The sequence below is a fragment of the Schistocerca cancellata genome, chromosome 1, assembly GCF_023864275.1.
Source record: "Schistocerca cancellata isolate TAMUIC-IGC-003103 chromosome 1, iqSchCanc2.1, whole genome shotgun sequence".
NCBI lineage: Eukaryota > Metazoa > Arthropoda > Insecta > Orthoptera > Acrididae > Schistocerca > Schistocerca cancellata.
Window position 1 is genome coordinate 352,834,793 of NC_064626.1, and position 26,895 is coordinate 352,861,687.

Consider the following 26,895-nt stretch of genomic DNA (forward strand, 5'->3'; position numbering starts at 1 on the left):
GGAAAGCACAATTCCCATAGCAATTTGAGTTGTTATTTTATAATGCCAAAACAGTTCTCTCTCTCTCTCTCTCTCTCTCTCTCTCTCTCTCTATCTATCTATCTATCTCAGCTGTGGCAGCTCTTATGTTGTTTCTGGTGCTAGGTTGCATCAATGAAGACAGATTTTTATGTAACATGTACTATCTACATCTACATTTACACTCTGCAATCTGCTTCACAAGTTTTAGTGGAGGGTAGTTTAACGATGATCATTCCCCCCCCCCCCCCTCATGTGCGCATGTGGGGTGTGTTGGAAGACCAACTGTATAAAGAGCCTCTCTTATTTTCCTGTCATGGTAATTTTTCAAGATATGTGTGGGAGGAAGTAATATATTGCCTGATTCTTTGTGGAATGTACATACTAAGAATTTTTTAACAGTTAATGTCCCAGGGAGGCACATGCTTCCATTGTAGCATTTGTGACTGGAATTTGACATTGTACTCTTCCACTTACTGAATCAATGTGATGCAGCTTGCCCCTCTTTCCTCCTACCTTGTGACGATCCCCCAACTGATGATCAAAATTCAAGGAATAGACAATTGAGTATTTAATAAGCCTCTTCTTTTGTTAATTAATTCCATTTCCTTAAGTTTCTTCATATGAATCTTAGCCTTGCATTTCTTTTCCTGCAACAAGTTATGGTCATTCCACTTTAGGTCACTGTAGATGGATACTCCTAGATACAGTTTCCAGTGATTTGTTGCAAGTAGTGTGATCAAATAGTAATGAATTTCTCAGCCTGTTTATGTGCAATAATGTTCCATTTATTTACATTGATGGTCAACTGCCAGTCCCCATACAAAATGTCAGTTGCCTGCAAGTCTTATTGCATTTTACTACAGTTTTCTAGCACTTCCGACATTATCCAACAAATCGTTCATATGTACAGTGAATAGTAAAGGCCCTGTAACACTCCCTTGTGACTACTCCAAAAGTTACTGGTACTTCTTGTGTTACTGTCCCTTTAAGAATTATGTTTTTAATTTTATCTGCTATGGAATTTTGAAACATGATGCATCCTATTAACTCATATATTACTCACTAGACAACAGCACAGAACAATATGAATGCCATGAAGCAATCAAATAAAATTGCATCAAGCTGTGTGTCAGAACTATGACCCTCTAGATTTCTTGAATGAATGGAGCAAACTGAATTAGTGATGTCTGTGGAATCCATACTGATTCTTTTAGAAGAGATTTTCATTCTCCAAGTGAGCAAAACATATTTTAGAACTACATAGCAAATATTAGTCAGTTATATAGGCCTACAATTATGTTTACCTTTACAGTGACAGTTCTTGAATACATGAATCACAAATTGTTTGGATCTCTTTATTGTTTCAGTAACGTACAAATGATTTCTGCTAGAAGTGGCAGCAATTTCTTTTGTATGATCTGTTCAGAATTGCAAAAATACAGTGCCTGACAAAAAGGTGTTTCAGTCAAAAGACATGGTCAGATGCCCATGTAACTTTGTACATGTACTCAATGTCAGTGAATGTGTAAATGAGAGGAGTTGCAGTTATCTGTGACAGATAGAACATCATCAGTGTGTGCTACAGTTTTTCACTTTGAGTATTGTTACCAGGCATGGTAGGACACATAAGGAGGATGAACATTGACAGATATTGAGAAATCACTGTCAAGGACATGGAGATGATATGCTCTCAAGTGAGACAGTGTTATCAGAACCTAAAAGAGTTTGAAAGGGGCCTTGTTGTGGGTCTCCATTTGCTTAGTTGGTTGAATTGTGCGATATCCAGATTTTTGGGGCATTCAGATCGTTCCAGCATAACAAGTGCTGGCATGAAGATCAAGAATGATACAGCAGGAGAAGACTGTGAGATGACATCAGCCAATAGCTCACTGACTAGAAGGACACCATGACTGGAGTGGCATCTATACGAAGAGAATAAAAGCAACGTGCTATGTAGCTGTGGCCACGCTAGAAGATGGGCACTAGAAGAGCTGTGACTTACGAACTTGTGTGATTAGCTTGCATGGAAATCATATCTATCAAAGGACATTGATTATTTGCATGTTGCCAATAGATTGTGACCCACCTTGTACATGCACAAATTAAGTGTTGTCAGTTCAATTACTGTAATAAACTCCATTAATATGATTTGCTTGTATGTTTTCTATCTATCTGAGAAAACAGCTTCCGAGGCACCCTATATTACATGAGTGGGCAGGATTCCACATTTGTGATGAGGATTCACATACCAACGCCGCACCTCATGGCCAGGGAATTTTCTTTTGTTTTGTTGGTGCCTTAATTCTCTCTTGTATCTTCTTAGCAGGGGCATTTACTAGATTTAGCAGTCTCTTTTTGCTAATCAGTGTTTTCAGTGGGTGTTGCAGAAATTTTCTTTGCTTTTGTACTTATTTTTCTTGTTTGACTTGTCTGTTTTGTTCATTTGTCTCTTCCAACATGCTCACCCTGCCTACACCATTCACTGCTCAGGCACTACATGTGCAAGATTAGATGCACTACAGAAAATATCTATCTGCAAGCTTTGTGAACAAGAGGAGGAATGGCTTGAGTGGTTGAAACAGTTTGAAGCACACATACTTGCTCACACCATACCAGGCACTTTGATACTTCCCTATCTATTATCCACAGTAGGAAGTGCAGTGTTCCGATTAACTCAGAAGTTATCTCCTAATGCCACTCCAAGTGAACTTTCTTATGAACAGGTTGTGGGTTCACTCACTAACTATTATGACCAACAAGTGATTATTTAATTCTAAAAAAGTGGCCAGAACAAACTTATCTTGAGTGGGTAACAGATTTGCTAGGTATGACAAGGAAAAGCAAATTCAAATGTGCTTGTGGGGCTTTAGATTCATGTGTTATGTTGCATGATGGGATCGTGTACGATGTACCTGATGTTAAACTCTTTGCAACAGTCTGATCCATTTCAGCAGGTAGTGCAAATACTATATCAGTACAGTTCAAGTGCCCTGTCATCCGATAAATTGAGCAGTCAGCTATTTGTTGGGTTGAGTCCCTTGTTTGCAACTGGCCCATTCAGTGGCACCTTGCACTTGCCACGTCGAGTAAATAATGCTTCATGCTGCATAAGCAGTTCACTAAACAGGTGGCTACACAGGCAAACAGAATTAAGTCTTGCCCTGTTGTTCATGGCACAAACGCCAAGACTGCCCCACCCCACAAGCTCACAAGATCAGTGTTACGCTTGTGGTAGGAAAGGACAATCTGTATGTTTGCAATGGAGCAAACATAAGAATTTGGCCCACTCACAAACATCTAGTCACAAGGCCCATGTCGTTAATGGAGTATATAAAAAGTCTGCAACAGGCATTCACAAAACTAGCAAGCATGCAGTTTCTTTAATGTCACACCTGTCCAACAAACTTTCTGCTCATTTATTTCTTTGTTGGAAACGTATGAAATTTCAGTTGCATGGGTGCCTCTGTCACATTGCTAAATCATCACACATATGAACTGTTAGGTTCCCCATGCCTGTCTAATAATAGCATGAAACTGATGGCTTATAAAGGACAAGACATTCCCATTCTTGGAAAATGTACATTGCTTGCCATGTATGGCTCGCATACCTATGTGAACAGTGACTTTTACAATGCTACAATCATTTGATTGTGAGAACATATTCTCTTGATTTTTTTGGCTTTAACATTCAGGACAATGTGTTGTCAGTGTCTGCATTCCTTGCAAAAGACAGTGTCGCTAGCTTGCTAAAAGAATTCCTGGAACTCTTTTCTGAAGGTTTAGGCAAGGCTAAAAATTTCAAAAATTGATTTGCATGATGCATATTTTCAAATACCGCTTGATGAAGAATCTCAAAAAGTGTGTGTAGTAAATACTCATTTGGGTTTGTTTAAATATTTGCATTTGCCTTTTAGCAGTGCTTCCGCACCCACCATTTTCCAGTGGTATTTGGAACAGACAACTGCAAAAGGGCCAAACTGTTTAAATTATTTGTAATATATTGTCATAGCAAATCATACACCTGAAGAACACATTTCAAATTTATGTGCTTTGTTTCATGTGTTATCTGATGCAGGACTAAAGTGTGAAGTGGACAAGTGAGACTTTCTTAAACCTGAGTTGCAGTATCTTGGTCATGTCATAAACAGTCAGGGTGCACATTCTCTTCAGTTGAATTTGTTAGACATTTGAGATTTCCCAGTTCCTCACAATGTCGCAGAATTGCAGTCAGTCTTAGGGAAAATGAACTATTACATTAAGTTCATTCTGAATACTGCACAAATAATGGCTCCATTGCATAGCTTGCATCAAAAGAATGACCCCTTTGTTTGGACAGATGAGTGCCAAGTAGCTTTTCAAAACATTAAAGATGCATTGCTCAGTGATCGATGCTTAGTTTGCTTTGATCCTGACAAACAGTTGTATTGGAAGTTGATGCTTCCTCTTACAGAATCAATGCAGTGCTTTCACACAGAATTTGTGATAAAGACAGGCCTATTGCTTTTGCATCAAGGGTGTTATCCAAAGCTCAGTGTAGCTATTCACAAATTGAGAAAGAGGCTTTGGCTATTGTTTATGTTGTCACCAAATTGCGCCAGTATTTGTATGGCAGAAAATTCTACTTAGTAATGGATCAAAAGCCTTTGCAGCACTTATTTCATCCAATAAAACCAATATTTGCAAAGCTGGGTTTTGTTATTGTTTCGGTACCAGTACGAGATTATGTACTGTCCAACAGCTCAACATGGTAATGCGGCTGCACTTTCATGTCTTCCAATTGGCCCTGATACAGACTTTCATGCTTCTACTGCATCTTGTTGTCATATCAATGCTCAGGATTCTGAATTGCTTCAATCTTTTCCGCTGAACTGTAGGAAAATTGCACAAGCCACAGAAGTTGATTCAGATTTGAACATTTTGCTAACATACATTCACACATCTTGGCATTGTTCCTTGCATAGCATCAAGAACTCTGTTGTGTGCCAATACTTTGCACATCGGAATAACCCCACTGTAAAGAAAGGTGTGATTCTTGTTCAGAATGACGTCCCGAGTTTGAGTCTCGGTCCGGCACACAGTTTTAATCTGCCAGGAAGTTTCATATCAGTGCACACTCCGCTGCAGAGTGAAAATCTCATTCTGGAAACAACCCCTAGGCTGTGGCTAAGCCATGTCTCTGCAATATCCTTCCTTCCAGGAGTGCTAGTTCTGCAGGGTTCGCAGAAGAGCTTCATTCTCCTTCCAGTTTCCAGATGAATTTTCCCTGTGTGAAGTCATTCAAGTGTTGTCTCTGGACCATACTGCAATGAACAACACAAACACTGTGCACTTTAACTGCTCACTGATTGACAAACACTGTCTTTTCCCATTCCTTCAACTGCTTCATATTGCAGGCCCAGCCCCATTTGGCCTTTAGTCATGCTGGCCTCGCACCATGTGACATCCATCCATCTTTCTTTGTGTAACTGCTCTGGCACTTTTTCGTTTCCACTGAGCTATTAATATGTTATGGTATTTTATCAATCTCATTCTTGAACTTTGCAGCACAGTGTGCTGTAGGCCTGACTGGTGCCATTGTGGCAGATCCTGTAGTCCATAAGCCACAAATGTCTCAGACTAAAACAAGTTTTTGAATACCGTCATTGCCCTGCCGAGTGGCAAAAGGTAGTACTTAAGAATAAGTTCTGATTCAACATGTTCTACATTGTTACCCATATGTTTGTTAGATTCTGCTGTGGGTGAGTAGCATCTGGGATCCTGTATTTTTGAGTGTCATAGTGAGCTAATGCCAAGTGATGGTATTTGGGACATGTATGGGTAGAAGATATGACTTTAACTTGGCATACAAAGGGAATTATCACCAGCAAGCCCTGCATCAGTAAGGTTTTAGAACTCCAGGTTCTGTCCTTCCTTCAGGCAACAGCATACATCATATCCTAGCAGGAAATTGTTCAGCCACATGGTGCAACAAATGTGTGAGCCTTCTTCGAAGAATCTGAGGTAGCTCTGCATCCCAAACCTGCACATTTGCAAGAGGTAGTACTCTCTGTGACTGTAGCAGTCCTTAACCTATTTGTGCCTCTTAGGTGGTGCTAAAAGGAGAGTATCTTGGGGGGCTCTGTCTTAAGTAATTAAGTTCAGATTTGGTAAAACTAGTCTTCCCAAGCTGGGGCTTACTAAGTTTTACCAGTATTTTATAGTTGCAAGCAATGTAAGGCATTATAGCGGAACATTGTGTCATTGAGAGTTGGGTACTAGCTTAACCGCCCAGACGACAAGTATGGTAAAGGGTATTAGGCTAGCTCTGTTACAGGGAGCTCCCTTGAGTAAACTTACATATCCATAGCTAATTATGGGAATGAAATGGTGACTATCAGTTCCCTTCAAACACTAGCATTTTGGATGGGCCTTTGAGCAGTATTATAATCCGCATGTAAATTGAAGAGCAAGCAGCACTTGCAGGTGGCGACAGTGGTCTTCCCTGGAAGAAAGCTACAACTACCATATACGAAGAGTAATAATCAACGTCCCATCTAGCAGCGCAGTGTTGTGATAGCACTGATTGTGTACTTGTGCATTTCTTGCATTAGTTGTATCACTTATTAATTTCTGTGGTCCACATAATATTAAAGTATTGAGGGGGAAATAAACACTCTGGGCCCATCTGTGTATTGTCACCACTAATTCATAAGGCTTGCTGCAAAAGGGACAGTATAAGCTTAGGCAACAGCCTTTAGGTGTTTCTCGCTATGTAGCTGGGTAGACAGAGTGAGCACTTGCCTACTTGCACTTCAGCTTACAAACATACTTGAACACTCAATCAAAAATATATATATATATATATATATATATATATATATATATATATATAATAGAGGGAAACATTCCACGTGGGAAAAATATATTTAAAAAGAAAGATGATGAGACTTACCAAACAAAAGCGCTGGCAGGTCGATAGACACACAAACAAACACAAACATACACACAAAAATCTAGCTTTCGCAACCAACGGTTGCCTCATCAGGAAAGAGGGAAGGAGAAGGAAAGACAAAAGGATATGGGTTTTAAGGGAGAGGGTAAGGAGTCATTCCAATCCCGGGAGCGGAAAGACTTACCTTAGGGGGAAAAAAGGACAGGTATACACTCGCACACACGCACATATCCATCCACACATACACAGACACAAGCAGACATTTGTAAAGGCAAAGAGTTTGGGCAGAGATGTCAGTCGGGATGGAAGTACAGAGGCAAAGATGATGTTGAAAGACAGGTGAGGTATGAGCGGCGGCAGATTGAAATTAGAAATTAGCGGAGATTGAGGCCTGGCGGATAGCGAGAAGAGAGGATATGCTGAAGGGCAAGTTCCCATCTCCGGAGTTCTGACAGGTTGGTGTTAGTGGGAAGTATCCAGATAACCCGGACGGTGTAACACTGTGCCAAGATGTGCTGGCCGTGCACCAAGGCATGTTTAGCCACAGGGTGATCCTCATTACCAACAAACACTGTCTGCCTGTGTCCATTCATGCGAATGGACAGTTTGTTGCTGGTCATTCCCACATAGAACGCTTCACAGTGTAGGCAGGTCAGTTGGTAAATCACGTGGGTGCTTTCACACGTGGCTCTGCCTTTGATCGTGTACACCTTCCGGGTTACAGGACTGGAGTAGGTGGTGGTGGGAGGGTGCATGGGACAGGTTTTACACCGGAGGCGGTTACAGGGGTAGGAGCCAGAGGGTAGGGAGGTGGTTTGGGGATTTCATGGGGATGAACTAAGAGGTTACGAAGGTTAGGTGGACGGCGGAAAGACACTCTTGGTGGAGTGGGGAGGATTTCATGAAGGATGGATCTCATTTCAGGGCAGGATTTGAGGAAGTCGTATCCCTGCTGGAGAGTCACATTCAGAATCTGATCCAGTCCTGGAAAGTATCCTGTCACAAGTGGGGCACTTTTGGGGTTCTTCTGTGGAAGGTTCCGGGTTTGAGGAGATGAGGAAGTGGCTCTGGTTATTTGCTTCTGTACCAGGTCGGGAGGGTAGTTACGGGATGCAAAAGCTGTTTTCAGGTTGTTGGTGTAATGATTCAAGGATTCCGGACTGGAGCATATTCGTTTGCCACGAAGACCTAGGCTGTAGGGAAGGGACCGTTTGATGTGGAATGGGTGGCAGCTGTCATAATGGAGGTACTGTTGCTTGTTGGTGGGTTTGATGTGGACGGATGTGTGAAGCTGGCCATTGGACAGGTGGAGGTCAACGTCAAGGAAAGTGGCATGGGATTTGGAGTAGGACCAGGTGAATCTGATGGAACCAAAGGAGTTGAGGTTGGAGAGGAGATTCTGGAGTTCTTCTTCACTGTGAGTCCAGATCATGGAGATGTCATCAATAAATCTGTACCAAACTTTGGGTTGGCAGGCTTGGGTAACCAAGAAGGCTTCCTCTAAGCGACCCATAAATAGGTTGACATATGAGGGGGGCCATTCTGGTACCCACGGCTGTTCCCTTTAATTGTTGGTATGTCTGGCCTTCAAAAGTGAAGAAGTTGTGGGTCAGGATGAAGCTGGCTAAGGTAATGAGGAAAGAGGTTTTAGGTAGGGCGGCAGGTGATCGGCGTGAAAGGAAGTGCTCCATCGCAGCGAGGCCCTGGACATGCGGAATATTTGTGTATAAGGAAGTGGCATCAATGGTTACAAGGATGGTTTCCGGGGGTAAGAGACTGGGTAGGGATTCCAGGCGTTCGAGAAAGTGGTTGGTGTCTTTGATGAAGGATGGGAGACTGCATGTAATGGGTTGAAGGTGTTGATCTACGTAGGCAGAGATGCGTTCTGTGGGGGCTTGGTAACCAGCTACAATGGGACGGCCGGGATGATTGGGTTTGTGAATTTTGGGAAGAAGGTAGAAGGTAGGGGTGCGGGGTGTTGGTGGGGTCAGGAGGTTGATGGAGTCAGGTGAAAGGTTTTGTAGGGGGCCTAAGGTTCTGAGGATTCCTTGAAGTCCTGTAACCCGGAAGGTGTACACGATCAAAGGCAGAGCCACGTGTGAAAGCACCCACGTGATTTACCAACTGACCTGCCTACACTGTGAAGCGTTCTATGTGGGAATGACCAGCAACAAACTGTCCATTCGCATGAATGGACACAGGCAGACAGTGTTTGTTGGTAATGAGGATCACCCTGTGGCTAAACATGCCTTGGTGCACGGCCAGCACATCTTGGCACAGTGTTACACCGTCCGGGTTATCTGGATACTTCCCACTAACACCAACCTGTCAGAACTCCGGAGATGGGAACTTGCCCTTCAGCATATCCTCTCTTCTCGCTATCCGCCAGGCCTCAATCTCCGCTAATTTCTAATTTCAATCTGCCGCCGCTCATACCTCACCTGTCTTTCAACATCATCTTTGCCTCTGTACTTCCATCCCGACTGACATCTCTGCCCAAACTCTTTGCCTTTACAAATGTCTGCTTGTGTCTGTGTATGTGTGGATGGATATGTGCGTGTGTGCGAGTGTATACCTGTCCTTTTTTCCCCCTAAGGTAAGTCTTTCCGCTCCCGGGATTGGAATGACTCCTTACCCTCTCCCTTAAAACCCATATCCTTTTGTCTTTCCTTCTCCTTCCCTCTTTCCTGATGAGGCAACCGTTGGTTGCGAAAGCTAGATTTTTGTGTGTATGTTTGTGTTTGTTTGTGTGTCTATCGACCTGCCAGCGCTTTTGTTTGGTAAGTCTCATCATTTTTCTTATATATATATATATATATATATATATATATATATATATATATATATGAGAGCAGTTCACATAAAAGTAAATTGTAAGATTAAGTAGTTCCCATGTTACAAAGTTTGTCCAAAGATTAAGGAATGGGACATTACTTACAGAAATTACAACCTTCCTTCAATCTGCTATGATTTTAAATGCTAAATGTCTTTGAGGTTATAATGTTCATGACAGATTGATTGTGAAGGTATTGGTTGTAGCATGAAAGGATTTCTTGCATCTTGATAGAGACGAATTGCACCATAATGGGAGTCGGCTGGTATCTACAGCATTAAATACATTGTGAAGGAAGTAAGTGGTCAGCTTCAGAAGACCGCAGCATTTGTGTGAATTTTCAACAGTGGTATTCCCTGAATATGTTACAGAAGATATCATCTGCCTGGAGCTGTGGTCCTCCGTATCTTAATTTCTGAGATGTCTTAACTGCCAGCATTCTGGTCATACCATTTTTGCATATAATGGCTATGCAATATATGGTATGCATTGATCTGCTGCTTGTGGAGAAGTAACCTCAAGTCCACTTTAGTGTAGTGTGTTAACTACATTGGTAAAAAAAAAAAAAAAAAAAAGCTGTTTGGTATAGTGGGTATGTGTGATTGAAAACACGAACTCTGATTCTGTGAATTCAGCACTATTTAAAGCCACCATGTACTGTGATTGGAGCCTTTAACCATCCTGGTATGGGTATGGATATATGCTTGGGGAATTTCCCTCCACTTATTTTCAAAGTAAAAGTTGGAACATCAACTATTGTTGCTGGAGATTGGTTAACAAGTTGTCAATGAATCAAATTGCAGATAGCAGATATTTTCAATGAATGAATGATATGTCAGATAAATGTGAAGGTTAGGGTGACAGTAGTACTTGTCAATCCTTGAAAAATAATTGCACGTTTCGCAACACATGCTGGTGGATGTTGTTCTGCTGAAACATGGCGACTAGTTTTCCTGAAAGAGGACAGTATCTTGAGTCCTAAAACTTCTTTGATGTAGCTGTAATTGTTTGATTTTCATCATAATGTAGGAATTGGGATCCCATGTTACATAAAATAGTGCCACAAACATAAATCCAATTAGCAATGCGGGCTGTCCTATAGCGTGGGGTGCATCACACATATACAGCCATCATTACAGGATAGGTTGAAATGGGACTCACCTGGAATCACTACATTTTATGACTCAGCATTTTGAGAAAAATGTTCAGGTATCCATTGCTATCTTTGTGGTATCAGGGAATTAAAGTTGACACAGTTGCTTACACACTGGCATGTCAGTTGTCAGCAGAGGACCATGAACCTTGACATAGGATGGTCAACCACATTTCAATGCTCCAGAGCCAAGCCAACACTGTGACTGAAATTCTATGGTCTGTTGCCGTAATGCAGACAAGGTGGCAATCATCCTACACTGTGGTCAATTTTTTTACAGCCAAGTATATGCTCATTATCATGTACAACCCTCTTTGAATAACTAACTCGCACATCTCCAACATAAGATGAAATCTCAGGGTAAGACCACCAACAATTTCATGAAACCTAGTCATTCTTCCTTGTTTAAATTTGGTCACATGCTGGCATTGTGCCCTTTGATGCTGAAGAGGTATACTGATATTTACTTTCAGAAAATTAATTTGATGCTTCAGTTACATCAGGGACCAGTGCTGCCATATGTGCACACAATATCTGTACAGCCATAATTGCTTATTACTGGTGCACTGCTCTAAAGATCCTATAATGTTCCTTTACATTTGTTTCATCCCTTCTTGGTGTTGCAATTTTCATGAATTGTGTAACTGTATAATTAAAATCAAACAGGACAAATACAGACACTTAAGATATAAATAATGAAGTACCTGGCTCCTGAGTCACTCTTTCTGTTTTTTTTTTTTTTTGGAAGGACCACTGGGGATAAACTTTCACAAAATTAAAAAATGTATTTATAAAAGCAACAAAATTTCAACATTTCTCTTTCAAAAGTATTATTCCTTGCAGGTTTTCAGTCAAATAAATGTGAACTCCCATAACACTGAATTTTATAAGTGAGGTTCCCATATTGTAGAGCCTAAATTCTGATGTTGATAAGTTCTTATAATTTTTACTTCATAGCATACAACTTTCAGTACTGTCCTTAAATATTGCTAACACTGACAAACAATTTGATTTTACATTAAGGTGAAAGTGTTTGTCACTTTCATAATATCCTAATAACTTTCAGCAAAATAATGTCTGTGTGTTGATTCCATTTTGAATATACCAGTCTTATTTGATGAAACGTTCTTTTTCTTTCTTTCAGATACCACCAAAGAAAGTACAAAGTGTTTCTGAAAATGTTGGAGGACCAGAGGGCATACAAAGAGGTCATGTCACTAAGATCAATGATTTAGGTTGTGTTACTTTTTTTTTACATCTGTAATCTATAAATGTGTACTGGAACCACAATTACATACAGTCTGTCTTAGAGCTAAGACAGACTGATACTGGACCACACAAAGGGAAAACTAGCCTGCTCTTAAAATTTTGGGAAGAAGACCTTAAATGTAAAAGACTGTTTAAGAGATGAAATAATGTGATTAAAATGTTATAGGGACTGAGTAAGGACATTAAATTTCTTAAAATATGTGGAAAACATAAGTACAGTAAATAAAATACATATTTTTCTATAATTGTATCTTATTTGCTTTACCCTTTTTTATTTGTTCTTTTCGCTGTGTGTGTTCCCTTTGTTGCGCCACTTGGTCCATATGATTATTTCTATGTTATTCCTGTGTCCACTTTTTATATTTATAATACAGAAAATAATTACACTATTGTTTGGTATGATCTTTTAAACGTATCATACATAAAATGCACAGTACACAAAAATTAAGGCAGGGCGAACCAGTCACCTGCAGAAGAATCCATGGTGCCTCAGTGCACATTTTCTGAACTTTAAGAGTGCATAAGTGCTGCTAAGCATTCATCTTCATGGAGTGATAGCCTCCAGAATATCCGATTATTGTTTATGTCATCATTTTTACATCGTCATCATCATCGACATCATTGTCATCATCATCATCATCTAATGTACTGTTATATTCGGGTTGCCATGAAGAGCTCAGTTCCTAATTTTCGCTAGTAACTTATGAACACATCGCATTTTATTTGTTTTTTATGGTACTGTTGCAAAGATAGCTCCAGGCACAAGAAAAATACTCTAATTTTCATTGTTATTGAATGAGCTATATTTAAACATCAATTTTCTACATCTTAATGCCAATTATTGCTTTATATTGCATAATATTCCCTGGACACCAGTGGTCAGAATTGATAAAGATAAAAAAGGAATTGCATTTTATGGTTTATTTTTTAAGATCTGTGGACAGAGATCTCATTGAAATGTAGATACACTATAACCTCTGTTGTGTATATATCTGGTTCATATTGCACAGCTGGCTTAGTGAAGGTGCACACATATTTCATTTTTGTGGTTACTTCATTGCATAATTTTTTTGTATTTTTCAAAATAATCAAGTGTGTGTAATTGTTGACTTTATCAAAAATTTTCTTGTTATTGAAATGGATTTTACAAGCTAGGTAGCACAGAGTTTAGCGGGTTGGGCTCACAGACAGGAGAAGTGGGGTTTAGATCCATGTCTGGCCTTCTTGATTCTGATTTTCTGTGGTATTCTAAGATACTTCCTTTTAAAAAGGTAAAACTTCCTTCCCATTCTTACTTCATGTGGACTTGTACTGCACCTCTGTATCTCTGTGGTTACTATGACTGTTGCCATGTAGAGGACCCAGCTTCAATTCCTGGTACTACCAGGGAATTTTCCTTGGTGGAACAACTGGAACCAGTTGCACTCTGGCTTGTGAGACCAACTGAGGAGCTGCTCAAAGATTTGGAAAGCTGGGAGTGGGTGGAAAAACAGATGACTTGATACAATGACCAGTTGGTGCCACGTGATCCTCAAGGACTGAAGGTTGATTATGGAGCACTTTGTTTGTTTGTTTTTTTATGTTGCTTCTAATGATACTGTAACCAACAGAAAGATTTCTGAATTATGTTTAGTGGCTGATTTTTCTTATATCTCTGTCTGCCATGTTCCACCACTTTAGCATGTATGTAGTACACTATCATTTGTTTAGCATGCAATAAACTCAAAATGCTGCATGAAAAATCTTAACTACCTGTAGCATATTTATTTCTCAAATGTTGATTTTTATAAAATTTCAACAGTTATCTCAGTTACTCTAGGAAAACAGGTAAGAAAAGTGTTACTCAATAGAGCAGCATTGCTATGGGTATAGTTTGAACTCAAGTAATCCTCTTAATTTTCAGTGCAGAGTGACAATGTTCTGTGAGAATGTAGCCCGTTGCCATATATTATGTTTAGTTGCAGAAATGATGAAAGTGCATAGTGTAACTCTTTCTTTGCTGTTTATTGATTTGAGAGGTCATTCAAATGTCAGTCCATGTGCTGCTTGTATAGGATGAGGTATTGGGGTACAATTAACCTAAAAGATTTATGCCAACCCCACTCCCTTCCCACACTAGCTTCTAATTCCACCCAGACCTTGCCTTGCTAATCTTTTCCATCTGTCACATTTCCCAAAATCCCACAGAACCCGAAGACCTACAGCATCACATCCAAATTCAACCATTACAAGCTTGTTAAAAAACTATTTTCCTTGCTTGCTCCCTAAAGTGGAATCACTTTCCTACTACCAAACAAAAATGAAAATTGAACCATGCCTCTTCCAGTTCATACCTCTGTCCAACCACCCAAACACTCCAGGGTTATGTTCCAGGAATTACTTGCCTCCAGCATTGCATCACCTTTATATTCCTAAGGCTCATCCAGTAGCACATCTTGGTAGAAAAAAGAACAGTCATCCATTGTCTTCAAATAGACACTGTCTTCTTCAAATAGACACTGTCTTGATTATTCTCCCTGTTGATGAAGACTCCACAACTGTGGTGAAGAATGACAGTGATTACCTGACAAAAGGTCCCTGTCAACTATCACTCTTGTACATACATAAGTCCTTCTATAGTGATCCCATCTCAGAAGCCCATCACAACCTCCATTTATAGTTCTCCTGACTTCATCTGGTTCCACAAGGCAATTACTCATCACATATGCCTTAATCTCTACCTTCACTCTAAAATCTGCAAATCTAACCACACCAGACACCTCATTAAGGAGGTTACTGTGCTCTCAAGGAAAGAATTTCTGCCATAGCTGATGAACACCTCTTATCCGTTGTCTTAAGTCCAACCACTTCCTTCACTGCCTCTCCTCCACCCATAACCCATTACCACTTGGCTCCCTACATGTCACTGTTGATGCCATCTCCTGGTATACTAACATTCCCCAAGACAGAGCAATCCCACCATAGACCACGACCTCTCCCAACATTCTGTTGACTCTAAACTCACTACCTCCTTCCATATTCAATTTTATCCTTGCCTACTACTCCTTTGAGAGGAACCTTTACATTTTTCTTTTTAATTTATTTTTTACCACAACATGCTTTACATACCATAGTGTTATGCTGCATAGCTTAGGATGGTCTGCAATCTAGATCCTCTTGCACACCATAGTGTTCTAATTACATAATTAAATTTACAACAATATGTGACAAACAGTATATTATCCAGAAATCTTACCTTCTGATTCTCAGGAAGCAACCTGAGTCCAGAGATTTTACATTGTGGCTTCAAGTTTTAAGTATTTCTGATACTTATGTACAATGAATATTAATTAATAAGCTTAAATGACCATATCTCCCCATGTTTTAGTACAGAAGGAAAAAGAAGGCCATTTCCACTCATTTATTCTCCATTTTTATTTCCTTTTCTCTGTTCTTGTACTCTGCCTTGCCTGATGCTTCTTAAGGTTATGCATGAAACACTACAGGCCACACCCCATGACCACACTTTTCGTTCTTGTTCTTGTTGTTCTATTATTACATTAGTTCCGCAGCTGTTTCATCTTCTCATGCTCTTGTTCATGTTGCAGTGACCAACTCTTTAACACATCTGCCTGGGTTTCTGCTGTGGCTGCTCCAACTCTTTTGATGTATATTTCTAATTCCTTCAAGGAAACTTTATCTATTATCCAAAATTTGGGCAGCAGCCTTTCTTCTCTCAATATTATTGAGACACTCTGATAATGGAAGAAATTCCTATCATCATCTGTTGCCACTGATTATTACACACCCATGCCACATGAATAACAAGATCCATAGTTCATTCACAAGGACACTCAAATCAATTTCTAGGTCTTCACTGTATTCCTTTCAGATAGCTTGAATATGGTCTGTACCCAGCCAAATAGTTGGTAGTATATTTTAACTACATGTTTGGGGCAAAAGGCCTATGATAAAGCTGTCTGTTCTAGCAGGAACTGTGCTTTAATTTCTTGTTTAGCTGTCTCAAGTGTCCTGTGATTTCCTTCACTGTTTGGACGCATCTCTTTTTTGGAACAAGTGGACCCCAGCTAGTGTAGCCCTGTATACCTCTGTAAAACGAAGAGTCACACTTTTCTTGCATACATAACATAGCTTTTACAGATTTCACCATTTGCAGCCCATGAGACTACTGTAGCTGCCAGAATGGACTTGTGATATATCCTGCTACTTTTTAACAAACCTCTGCTGTCTTACCTTTGTTGTTTTAATTATGTAAAATCTTTTTTGCAGATAATTTGGATGTGGTAGGAGAAAGTTACTCTCTCTCTTCTAATAGCAACCCCAAATATCTAGTTGCTTCTTATTTTTGGCTGTTCATTTACATTTATTGTATAATTTCTGCTTCTTAGAAGCATCCATTTAAGCACTAGATAAATTGCCCTATATGTGGCCACCTGGAGTTGATTTTCTGTACAGTGATTTTGAAGAGTGTAGAAGGTGTGTGTATCACTTGTAGTGCACCATCTGCATATGTAATGGAACCTCTTGCCTTTCTCATGGTTCCTATCTATTCCAGCAGCACGTCAAGGGCAGTTTTCAAAACATGGTACTGCAAACAAAGCCACATGGGCATCAAATAATTAGTTCTTTCATGAACTGTTTTATGGAGCAAAGTTAGATGGCTCTTCTGCCACAGCAGTAATTCCTTAACCAATTATAGAGGGCTCTTGGACATTTGGTGCACCTTAGTCAAGAGAATGATGCAGGCCATTATAACCTGTCAATGCGTACCCAATATCAATCAAAATTCTCGTTGTGAGCCTCATTCTTGAGATACTGTCACATTGCATACACTCAAGTTTTCCACGAAGATTTCCCATTATGTTGAAAAGCCTACTCACTACATGACTTTTCTACTGTAAGATGTGCATGCTCTCACTTCTTCAATATTATGACCTGGGCTTTCTTTCAAACATTTGGAAGTGTCATTGAAATAGACATTTATTATTTAATTGTGTAAGGCATGGAAAGACTATCTCACGGTGCCTATGGAACCTTGGCTTTTATTCTCTTTGACCATGGAATCTTCCTCTGCTTCAGCAAAAGAAATTACTAGAGAGGCATTAACATTTTGAAAATTCATCTACTCTTTTAGTTGCTTTTGTTGTCATCAACAAGGATAATTTCCAATAAAACTTCTACTAAATTATCCCATCTCTTCATTATGGTACAATCTCCTTTCTTCCATAGTGTGCAAACCTGCATGGGACCTCATTTTTCTGCGACCAATTTATTTTGTGTCTCCTGGACATTGTAGTTAAGGTGTTCTTTTGCAAAATATTCACATTGTTGTTTCTCTCTGTGCTTCAGTAGTTCTTCATATTTTTAATTTTGATATCACTGTAAATTCATAATTGACTCAAGCTGTTTGGCACTGTTCCTTTTTGGTAGAATTTTGATTTGCTCCTCTGTTTTTGCAGAGCATTAGTCCATAATGCCGTTAGACCTCTAGGACTGAGCCATTTGAGGAGATTTGCCATTATTTGCACTCATTGAATTGCTATTGTGATTTTTTGTGCCATCTCATCAATGTCAGGTTCCCTGCAATAGTATGATGGAGGTCTAAATACAGGCTTTGTAAGATTTCATATTAAGTTTGGTACTCTTCTTATTAATATCAATATGTTTACGACTGTCTCAGTCAGAATCAAGTATGTAAGGTTTTAGTCACTGACTGAAGAACCTCCCATTGCCCGTGACACTATCTTGCTACAAACTTTCAGATTGGCTAGGGTTACATACATACTTGCGAAAGCAGCAGGTCTTTTGTGGTATGTGGTGAGGTTTAGAGGTCTGCTGATGCCTTGTGAGCCCAGTTCGACTATTAAATCATGCAACTGTAAACTTATACCATCAATTTCTTTGGTGAACCAAAATGATGATTCTGTGAATCTCTGCTTTGTCGCCTTCATGTCTTTGGATTTGATGAATAAAAGGTATAGCTTGTATAACTTGTTTACTTTTGGCACTCCTACAATTGAGACATATTGGCATAGGATCTATTTTTCCATCTCCTCATTTCATACATTAATCTTTCATTGTCCTTCTCAAGTTCCACCACTCTACTGACAATAAAACTATGTTCTACTCCTCATTGTGAAATTTTCTGCAGCTCTAAAGCTTTGATTTCAGATGTCTTTCTAGTATTGACTAGTTCCTCATCTATAAAATACTTTAGTTCATTATATGGAGTTCTTGATGATCAGCTCTGACTGCTGCTCTGAACTATTAGTTTTGTGGCTGTTCTGAATCTTGTGTGATTTTTGGTTTACTGTCACTTTGGTAAGGGCATTTCAGCTGTGCCTTGAGCTCACTGGTCAGCAGAAGTTGTTGATGTGTAGCTCTGACACATGATGTTCGCTTGCTTTATTTCTTCATTGATAGTCTTGATAGTCCTCAGTGTAGATGTACTGCTTTGTTATACTGGCTGCAAAATAGTGTGTGCGTGTGTGTGTGTGTGTGTGTGTGTGGGGGGGGGGGGGGGGGGGGGAGTTTAGGAAGTTCAACATTGACTGCTATAAATGAGATAGCCGACAGTTGCACAGTTGCATTCGTTTCACAATTCTTTACTTTCACTGTTCACATCCCTCAAATATTACACAGTTATATGGGCAGTTCACTTTTGGCATATGTTAAGCATCATTAATAGTTTGCAGGCAAACGTCAGCATACTGCTACAATAGTTTGCTGTTGAACATCTATGAGCAGTAAAAACCTAACTACACAGTTCACAGTTCTTGCAGAATAATAAGGTATATGAGACACTTTTTCTCAAATAAATTGAACAGACACTGTCATTGGTTTAACCTGTGCCCTATTTGATACAGACTTCCCGTCTGAAAATTGGCTGCGGAATGACTGTCTCAGGACCAAAAATTGGGCCTTTATATATTCTCACAATAATAGGCACTGAAACTGTATATTGTACGATGTTTAAAATACAGAAATTATAATTAAAAGCAAAGCAGACTACATTTTCTCTCTGTTTTCCTCACCTCCCTGCCCCACAACCTCCTGACAGTGCACCTGCTGGCATTATAATCCCTGCACACTCTGCCAGGCACCACTCCTCTCTTCTCCCACCTGTACACTGCCATCCCTCCCCATCCCTGACCTTGGCTCCCCGGCTCCCTCAGACCCCCAGCCCGCCGGACTGAGGGCCCCTGGCCCTGGACCAGGCCCACCAGACTGCTGCTTCTATCCCATGTGATAGTTGCATTCTAGCCCTAGCTGATGGAGTTGGCAGTCACGTGTGTGAGGTGTGCTTGTTTGCTTGAATGAATGATGTGTGTTTATTTTTTCTGATGAAGGCTGTGGCCAAAAGTGTGTTTATAAGTGTCTTTTAATTGTGCCTGGCTGCAGCTTAGAGTGTTATATTTACAGTAAGTGGCAGTCTGTCTTTTCCTACATTGCTCATATTCCTACTTGGAGTTTCCATTGTTTGTCTTTACAAGTTTTTATTTGCTTAAAGTAAAAATGGCCAATTTAAAAGAGTAATAACTCAATCAAGCATCACAGTTATTTTTTCTATGAAGTTATCATTTAGAAAGTTCCAGAAAATAGGCATGGAAAAATCAAGGCTATTTAGTAATATAAGCCATAATGTACATTCCTGGCAGATTAAAACTGCGTGCAGACCGAGACTCGAACTCGGGACCTTTGCCTTTCGCGGGCAAGTGCTCTACCAGGTTTGAAAGGTAGGAGACGAGGTACAGGTGGAAGTAAAGCTGTGAGGACGAGGCGTGAGTCATGCTTGGGTAGCTCAGTTGGTAGAGCACTTGCCCGAGAAAGGCAAAGGTCCCGAGTTCGAGCCTTGGTCCAGCACATAGTTTTAATCTGCCAGGAAGTTTCATAACAGTGCACACTCCACTGCAAATGAAAATCTCATTCTGTGTAAATGTTAGTAATCAAAATAATTAAGTAATTTAGTAGACATTTGCATGTTTTGGAAGCAACAGTTTTCAATTTATATTTTACAAAATGTTGAATTGAGAGGTTGGTTGGGTTGTTTGGGGAAGGAGACCAGACAGCGAGGTCATCGGTCTCGTCGGATTAGGGAAGGATGGGTAAGAAAGTCGGCCGTGCCCTTTCAAAGGAACCATCCCGGCATTTGCCTGGAGCAATTTAGGGAAATCACGGAAAAACTAAATCAGGATGGCTGGATGCGGGAGATTTGAGAGGAAAAGAAAAGGATATAATGAAACAAACTGTGTCTAACACTTTCCTCATTACTATAAAACATATTTTCATTATAACTTCACATAAGTACCAGTAGCAAACAGCAACAATGATTACCATCACCTTCACATTTTCTGAGACAAATAACCATTATAAAAGTAAGTGACCTGGTCTAAAACTATGATTTGCCAAACTCCTTATTTACTTGATGAGAAAAATGCAATATATAATTAGAATTTTGCATTAACTTTTTACTTGTTGTTTGAGACTAGGAATGTTACAGTGAAAATAAGGAAAGTGCAGGACTTCTGATTAGATGAGTACATGGTTATTAACACAAAATCAAGTAGTGATACCGCAGAAGTGGTCTACTAATAAGACCATAGGAATGCAGGTAAGCTGCTATAAACAGCATAGTGGCTGCATTATCGTAGCCAAGATAGGTACACTTGATAGCATAGTTATGGCTGAAATTTGAATTACCTGCCATATTATGCAGGAGCCAGTCACGTTAAGGGGTTTAAAGATCTGCTCATAAAATTAAAGAACACTTGGAATTCTGAGTGTAGTAGAAGGATGAACACCTTTTTGACATTTAGCATAGGGCCACACCCTCTAATAATGCCAAAGAAAACTGTGTTGCATCATTTGTAGCATTGCAGACCTAGTAAAGGAAGCGAGAGCGGAAAGAAATATATCAATGCCGGTACCTACAGCTTAATGCATTTGTAGTTCAGTGGTGTAGATGGCGATTTGTAGGCAACTACCCAGTGACAAGGTTTGGCTCATATCTGACATATTGCAATTTTTTGTGTCACTCTATTAGTTTAATTAATCTGTAGAAAATAGGAAATTAATAGAATGAACAGTTCAAGGTTCTTATTAAGGTATGTGGCTTCTTTACCACTTAATATCCTATCCAAAGGCATTCAACTTCAGTGACTGCCTGAAATCTGCAAGGGTGAGAGTATTTGAGTTGGGTGATGAATCTTTCATTTTCTGCTATCTCCTTCCAGGCAGCTAGATTCCAAAGATGAACTCGAGTTCTTGGCATCAGGTCAGTCCAGTTTTCTTGCATTGTCCATTTCATCTCTGGCTGTACATTTTTCTGAGGACAATACTGATGCATTGGAAGATATGTTCTGCCAGTCACAATTGACATAACCCTTGGCAAACACTAATTGGTAGAGCTGATGATAATCACAGAGCATCTCCTTGATGGCTGCACATTTGCTAAGTAGTCCAGTTTGCCGAAACCAGTGTTGAACTGTATCCACTGGCACAGGAAATGCACTAGTTTGTTTCAACTGCAATGTGTTAAAAAGGATTTTGCCATAGCATATTTACAAGTTGATTATCCTGGACAGGTGGTGATACATGCCAAAGTTACATTTCTACATAACTACTGTATTTCCAGTATCTCAATAACATTTTATTCATTATTGAACAGAGGAATGTCCCAGCCTCTGACACCATCAAATTCCCTGCCTCTACAAGCGCAGTGATGTGATCATGAACAGAGTATTGAAGATAAGGTATGGTGCATGAATCAAGAGACTAGACTGAAAACTGTGTGGTGCAGGTATTTGACCTTGCTTGTTTATATTGTTATTGGCTATTTAAGTTCTTGACTCCAGGGAAATCATTCTCCAGCAGAAGTGACTCCCATTGATTTACAGCCCAAATTCTGTTGCATCTTCTGTGAGAAATGAGATGCACAGCATGAAAATGTGTGTCAGATAATACACTGTAGGGCTTCACAGACAACAAAAAATTGAACCATAAGAATTGTCTCTCATGGCAGTGGAGGGGAAGGAATTCACATGGATTTGAACATGACACACTCTACATATAAAGCATACATGTTATGTATTCAGCTAAAGTACCATTTATGAACTTACATCTATTCAGTTAACATGAACTTTATCTATAGACAATATACCAACAGTTTGTATTTGGAGAAAAGATTTTGTGCCACCAGTGTATTCGAATTGCAGGGAAGATTTAGTGCCTTCTTGGAATGTATCTGAAACAATGACAAGATCAGTTTCATGTAATTTTTAAAGCAACATTTCCTTCTCTGCATGTTTCCAAGGCAAACAGACAAATATGACGTGTTGCATTTCATTGACACCAATGCTGTAGTGGACTAACTCTGGCTGCAATTTCCACCAGTCAATTTTTGTGCTGTCAAATGTGCAAACCCAACATTCACCACCATAGAACAAATTTATATGCCTATTAGTTCTGCAGATGATGATTATGATGATGATGATGATGATGATGATGATGTAGTAAAAGAAATTATCACGTAGTTAAAGGATATATAATGTTCAGTAATCAGTGTTGGTGATGGGAATTCAGCAGTATGAAAAGGGCGAGGAGGAAAAAACAGGAAAACATGGGCTGGGGGAAAGAAACAAAAGTGAAAGCCACTTGGTAGTATTGATTAAATTGTGCTCTGTGCTAAATGTACAGTGTAAAAATCACGAAAGAAGGTTGTATACTTGGAGGAACCAGGACCTAATGGAAGCTTTTAGATAGATCAAATAACTGTAAGACGGAGATGTTGAAGCCACATTTTAAACTGAAAAACATTTCCAGGGGCAGATATGGCCTCTGACTTTAATTTATTGGTTAGAGTTGCAGACTAAAACTGAAGAAACTGCTGAAAGGTCGAATTTTAAGGATTGCAGAAATTGAAAGAATCTGAGATTATTGAGAGTTGCAATTGGAGCATCAGGCAATAAATGAGTGAACAGAGGAAAAGAACACTATAGAAGAGGTATGGGTAGCACTGAGAGATGAAATAATGAAGGCAGCAGAGGATTAAATGGACAAAAGGAAAGTAAAGTAGAAGTATTTGGATAGCACATGATGTATCAAATTTCATTGGAAGAAAGAAAAATATAAAAATTCAGCAAATGGAGCAGGCAAAAGGGAGTCCAGATATCTGAAAAATGAAATTGGTAATGTGTGCATAATGCCAATGTGGAACTGGCTGGAAAGTAAATCCAAAGCTGTATAAGCATTCATGAATAGGAGAAACATGTCACATGTAAGAAAATTAAGTCATTTGGAGAAAAGAGAAGCTGCTGTATGAATATCGAGCTCAGTTGGCAAGCCAGAACTAAACAAAAAAGGGAAAAGTAGAAGGAATGTATAGAAGGTATATACAATAGAAGTGAAAATGAAGACAGTATTATGCAAAGAGAAGAGGAAGCAGATGAAAATGAAAAGGCAAAATAATAATAATAAAAAAAATGACAGGACACTTAAAGACCCAATCTGAAACAAACCCCCTAGAGCAGATGACATTTCCTCATAATTACTGAGATGCTTGAGAGAGCCAGGCATAAAAAATCTCATGAATTCACTGTTGTGAATATGGACAACCATCTGGTGTATAAGGGAAAGACATGCATGCATCTCCAAAGGAACATTGCATCATACTTCTGAACAACAGTGCAATATTGTATGACAAAGCTTTTCCACCCTCCATCTTCATGAAGAATGTAATAATTCCAATTCCAATGAAGCCAGGTGCTGACAGGTGTGAATATTATCAAACCATCAATTTAATAAGTCATGGTTGAAAAATAATGACACGTATTACTAGCAGAATGTGTAATACTATAACACAGATGTATTTTTTCCTTCAATATTTATCTTAAATATTATCTAATTTTGTACCAACAAATACATCAGTTTTTTTTGTAACTCTGAAATTTCAACTGTGAGTAAAACAAAGTATACTTTTTGTAGTTAATATGCATTTTGTAAAATGATTTTACCACTTGTTGTAATTTTATATTAATTTTTATTACACTGTGCCACTGTCAGTAGGGAAATGTTTGGGAAAGGTCGGTGGTGTTATATTTGTCAGAGAGTAAACTGTGGTGGTAGGAACATCTCTGGACATTGCCTTGTAACATCAGAGTGCATGCACTCAGCACTCGGTACCAGTGACAATATGGAGAGGATGTTTGTATTTAACAAAACCAGAAATTTCTCAAAGTGAGGCCAAATCATGTTTTATAAGACAGTGGGAGCAATGTGTGTGGAGAAATGAATTAAGCTTCAAATAACATCAAAGTTTTGCCACATAATCCTCTGCAATTAATTAGTGTGTTCCTATAAAAATTGGGCCACTGTCACAGATGCCAACACACTTATCTCAACAGCATTGACAACATGTAATATTTTTCATATTATATTAGTGTAAAACTTTCACAAAGGATATCCAATGAATTTCATTGAAAAATGAATAAAAACACAACTCATGAAAATCCTAACTCCCTGATCTTGTCATTTATGTCAGTCATTGTTACCTAGACTAGGATCCTACATCTTTCCTGTTGTAAAATAATCAAGTGGTGGTCACAAATATCTAATTTGCTAATTAATGGAACATATTTCAAGTCATGCAAGTTTTGTTTTGCTGGAAAATGATCTAAAATTTTCAGTAACATCTAGAGTTGCATTCTGCCAGAAATATGGCTCAGTAGTTTTGGTACACTACACATATGACATAACAAGTGGTAGGATTACTGGCAGTAGTGATAGGGTAGAAACATAAATGAATGTGTAAGAGGGAAATTGGGAGCCAACAGATTCTCTGGTTTTTTGTTTGTTTAGTTCTTTGTTTTGCACATAATTAAAATTGCATATCTTTCAGTGTTAGTCTATTGTGTATTTTATATCCATACATAATATAGATTGCCTTTTATAAGTAAAACAAATTAGTTGATCATGTAACTTCTGCACTTTTTTGTAACCAAAGCAATTACCTTTAATGAAAGTACAGCTTACATGCACAAACATATAAAAATATATGTAATCGTTTGTGTTCTTTTGTTCTTAACAGAACTTTCTTTGTCGTAATGGAAGACAAGAGTTTCCTTTTACTATTGGTAAATGCAAAAGTTGTTCATGTACAATAGGAGCATGTTTTATGTAACTTCAATGAAGTATTTAAGAGATGTTTGATAAATTTTTATTTTACATTTTTTATTTTATCTTTTTGTTGAAGAGATTGCATTTTCTAGCACTATATGATAAATATGTATTTTACTACAATATCCCTCTGTTTCACATTAGAACTCAACAATGTTTGAATAAAACCTGAATTAAATATTGACAATTTCAGTTTTGCTATAAATACATTTTATTCTTAAATAACAAACAGGAAAGTAGCTATGTAGAACAAAAATGTTCTATAGGGACCTGAACCTTTATATCTCCTCACTCAGTTTCTAGACAGTTCACTAATTCCAATTTTTAAGGGAGTGTAGTAAGACATTAATTGCATATGTAAAGAAAGTGATCATTGTGAGGTAATGCCCAATAGGTATGCAACACATCCAATGTACAGGTAATGTGTGTATGACCTTGTGCAGTCCTAAAATATAGGCTGCACATTGACCAGCACAGTGCCATGAAACGACATCAAGAAGGCACTGACCAATGCACCAATTGAAAGAGCAGGCAACACCACACCTCCAGCAAAATGGAGTTCAGCACTCATTGCTGGTTGCCCAGTTTGGTCGCAGTCTTCAAGAGTATCAGCTCTGAGTGATAGGAAGATGTTACTTAGCATTTGTTCTGCAAGTAGTAATAGATGGTCGATGTAATTTCGTGTAGGAGACACAGAAATCACAGGAAGTTCAGTATTGTTTCTTACCTTAATGGAAATAGTTTTCTATTAATTTGAAAATGTTTTGTACAGATGATTTTGGATTTCTGCCACTGGTCATCGCAACTTCTCTCCTTCCTTGATTGTGTCTGTGCTGACTCCCACAGTAGCCAACACAACAGACCTTAATTGACCAAAGCTACTAGGAAAACTACCATAGTCTACACTTTACTACTACAATAGTTTTACAACTCTAGGAGCACCTGAATAAGTCAGCCACTTTGCTCAACATAACAACCAAATGCACCATATGTCAATACAATTTGAATAAAAGTAATACTAAAGTAGTAGCAAAATAATTTAAATACATTAATACTGGCAGTTTAAAAATTATTGTTTGAACTTTTCATATTATGACTGATTTTATTTTCATACAGAGAGTCCCAAGTCATTCAAAACAAGAAACTTCCATGTCTTTATTTGGGAAATTGTTAAGTTTTACCACTGTAGGTACATGTTATTACAAAGTAATGCAGTTTTGATTCTAACATAGATTTGATTCTAACATAAACTGACAAGCCAAAACATTATGACCAGGTAAATAGGATGAACAGGACTAATTATAGTAGAAATTCAAGGAATGGTTGGGTGGAGGATTGCCATGGAAATGGATGGAGAAATTCAAGTAACGGAAATGGAAAAAAAGATGGTAATTTTGGATCAAACCATTTAAACTAGATAATGCTCAAGTTTTGGCTCGCACTAGAGCAGACAGTGATGAAGAGCCACAGGTATATAAATGTTCTGTAATCACAGGTAAGGGTAATGTAAATTAT

The 26,895-nt window shown here is 38.8% G+C and overlaps 1 protein-coding gene across 1 annotated transcript in view; it reads left to right on the forward strand.

Moving 5' to 3' along the window:
• Positions 1 to 12,452, forward strand: part of LOC126173998 (FGGY carbohydrate kinase domain-containing protein) — a 125,066-nt gene extending 112,614 nt beyond the window's left edge. Inside the window, exon 10 of the mRNA XM_049921000.1 lies at positions 12,083 to 12,452. Within this exon, the coding sequence (XP_049776957.1) occupies positions 12,083 to 12,173 (91 nt within the window). The 3' untranslated portion in view covers positions 12,174 to 12,452. The remainder of the gene's footprint in view (positions 1 to 12,082) is intronic.
• The last annotated feature ends 14,443 nt before the right edge of the window (positions 12,453 to 26,895 follow it).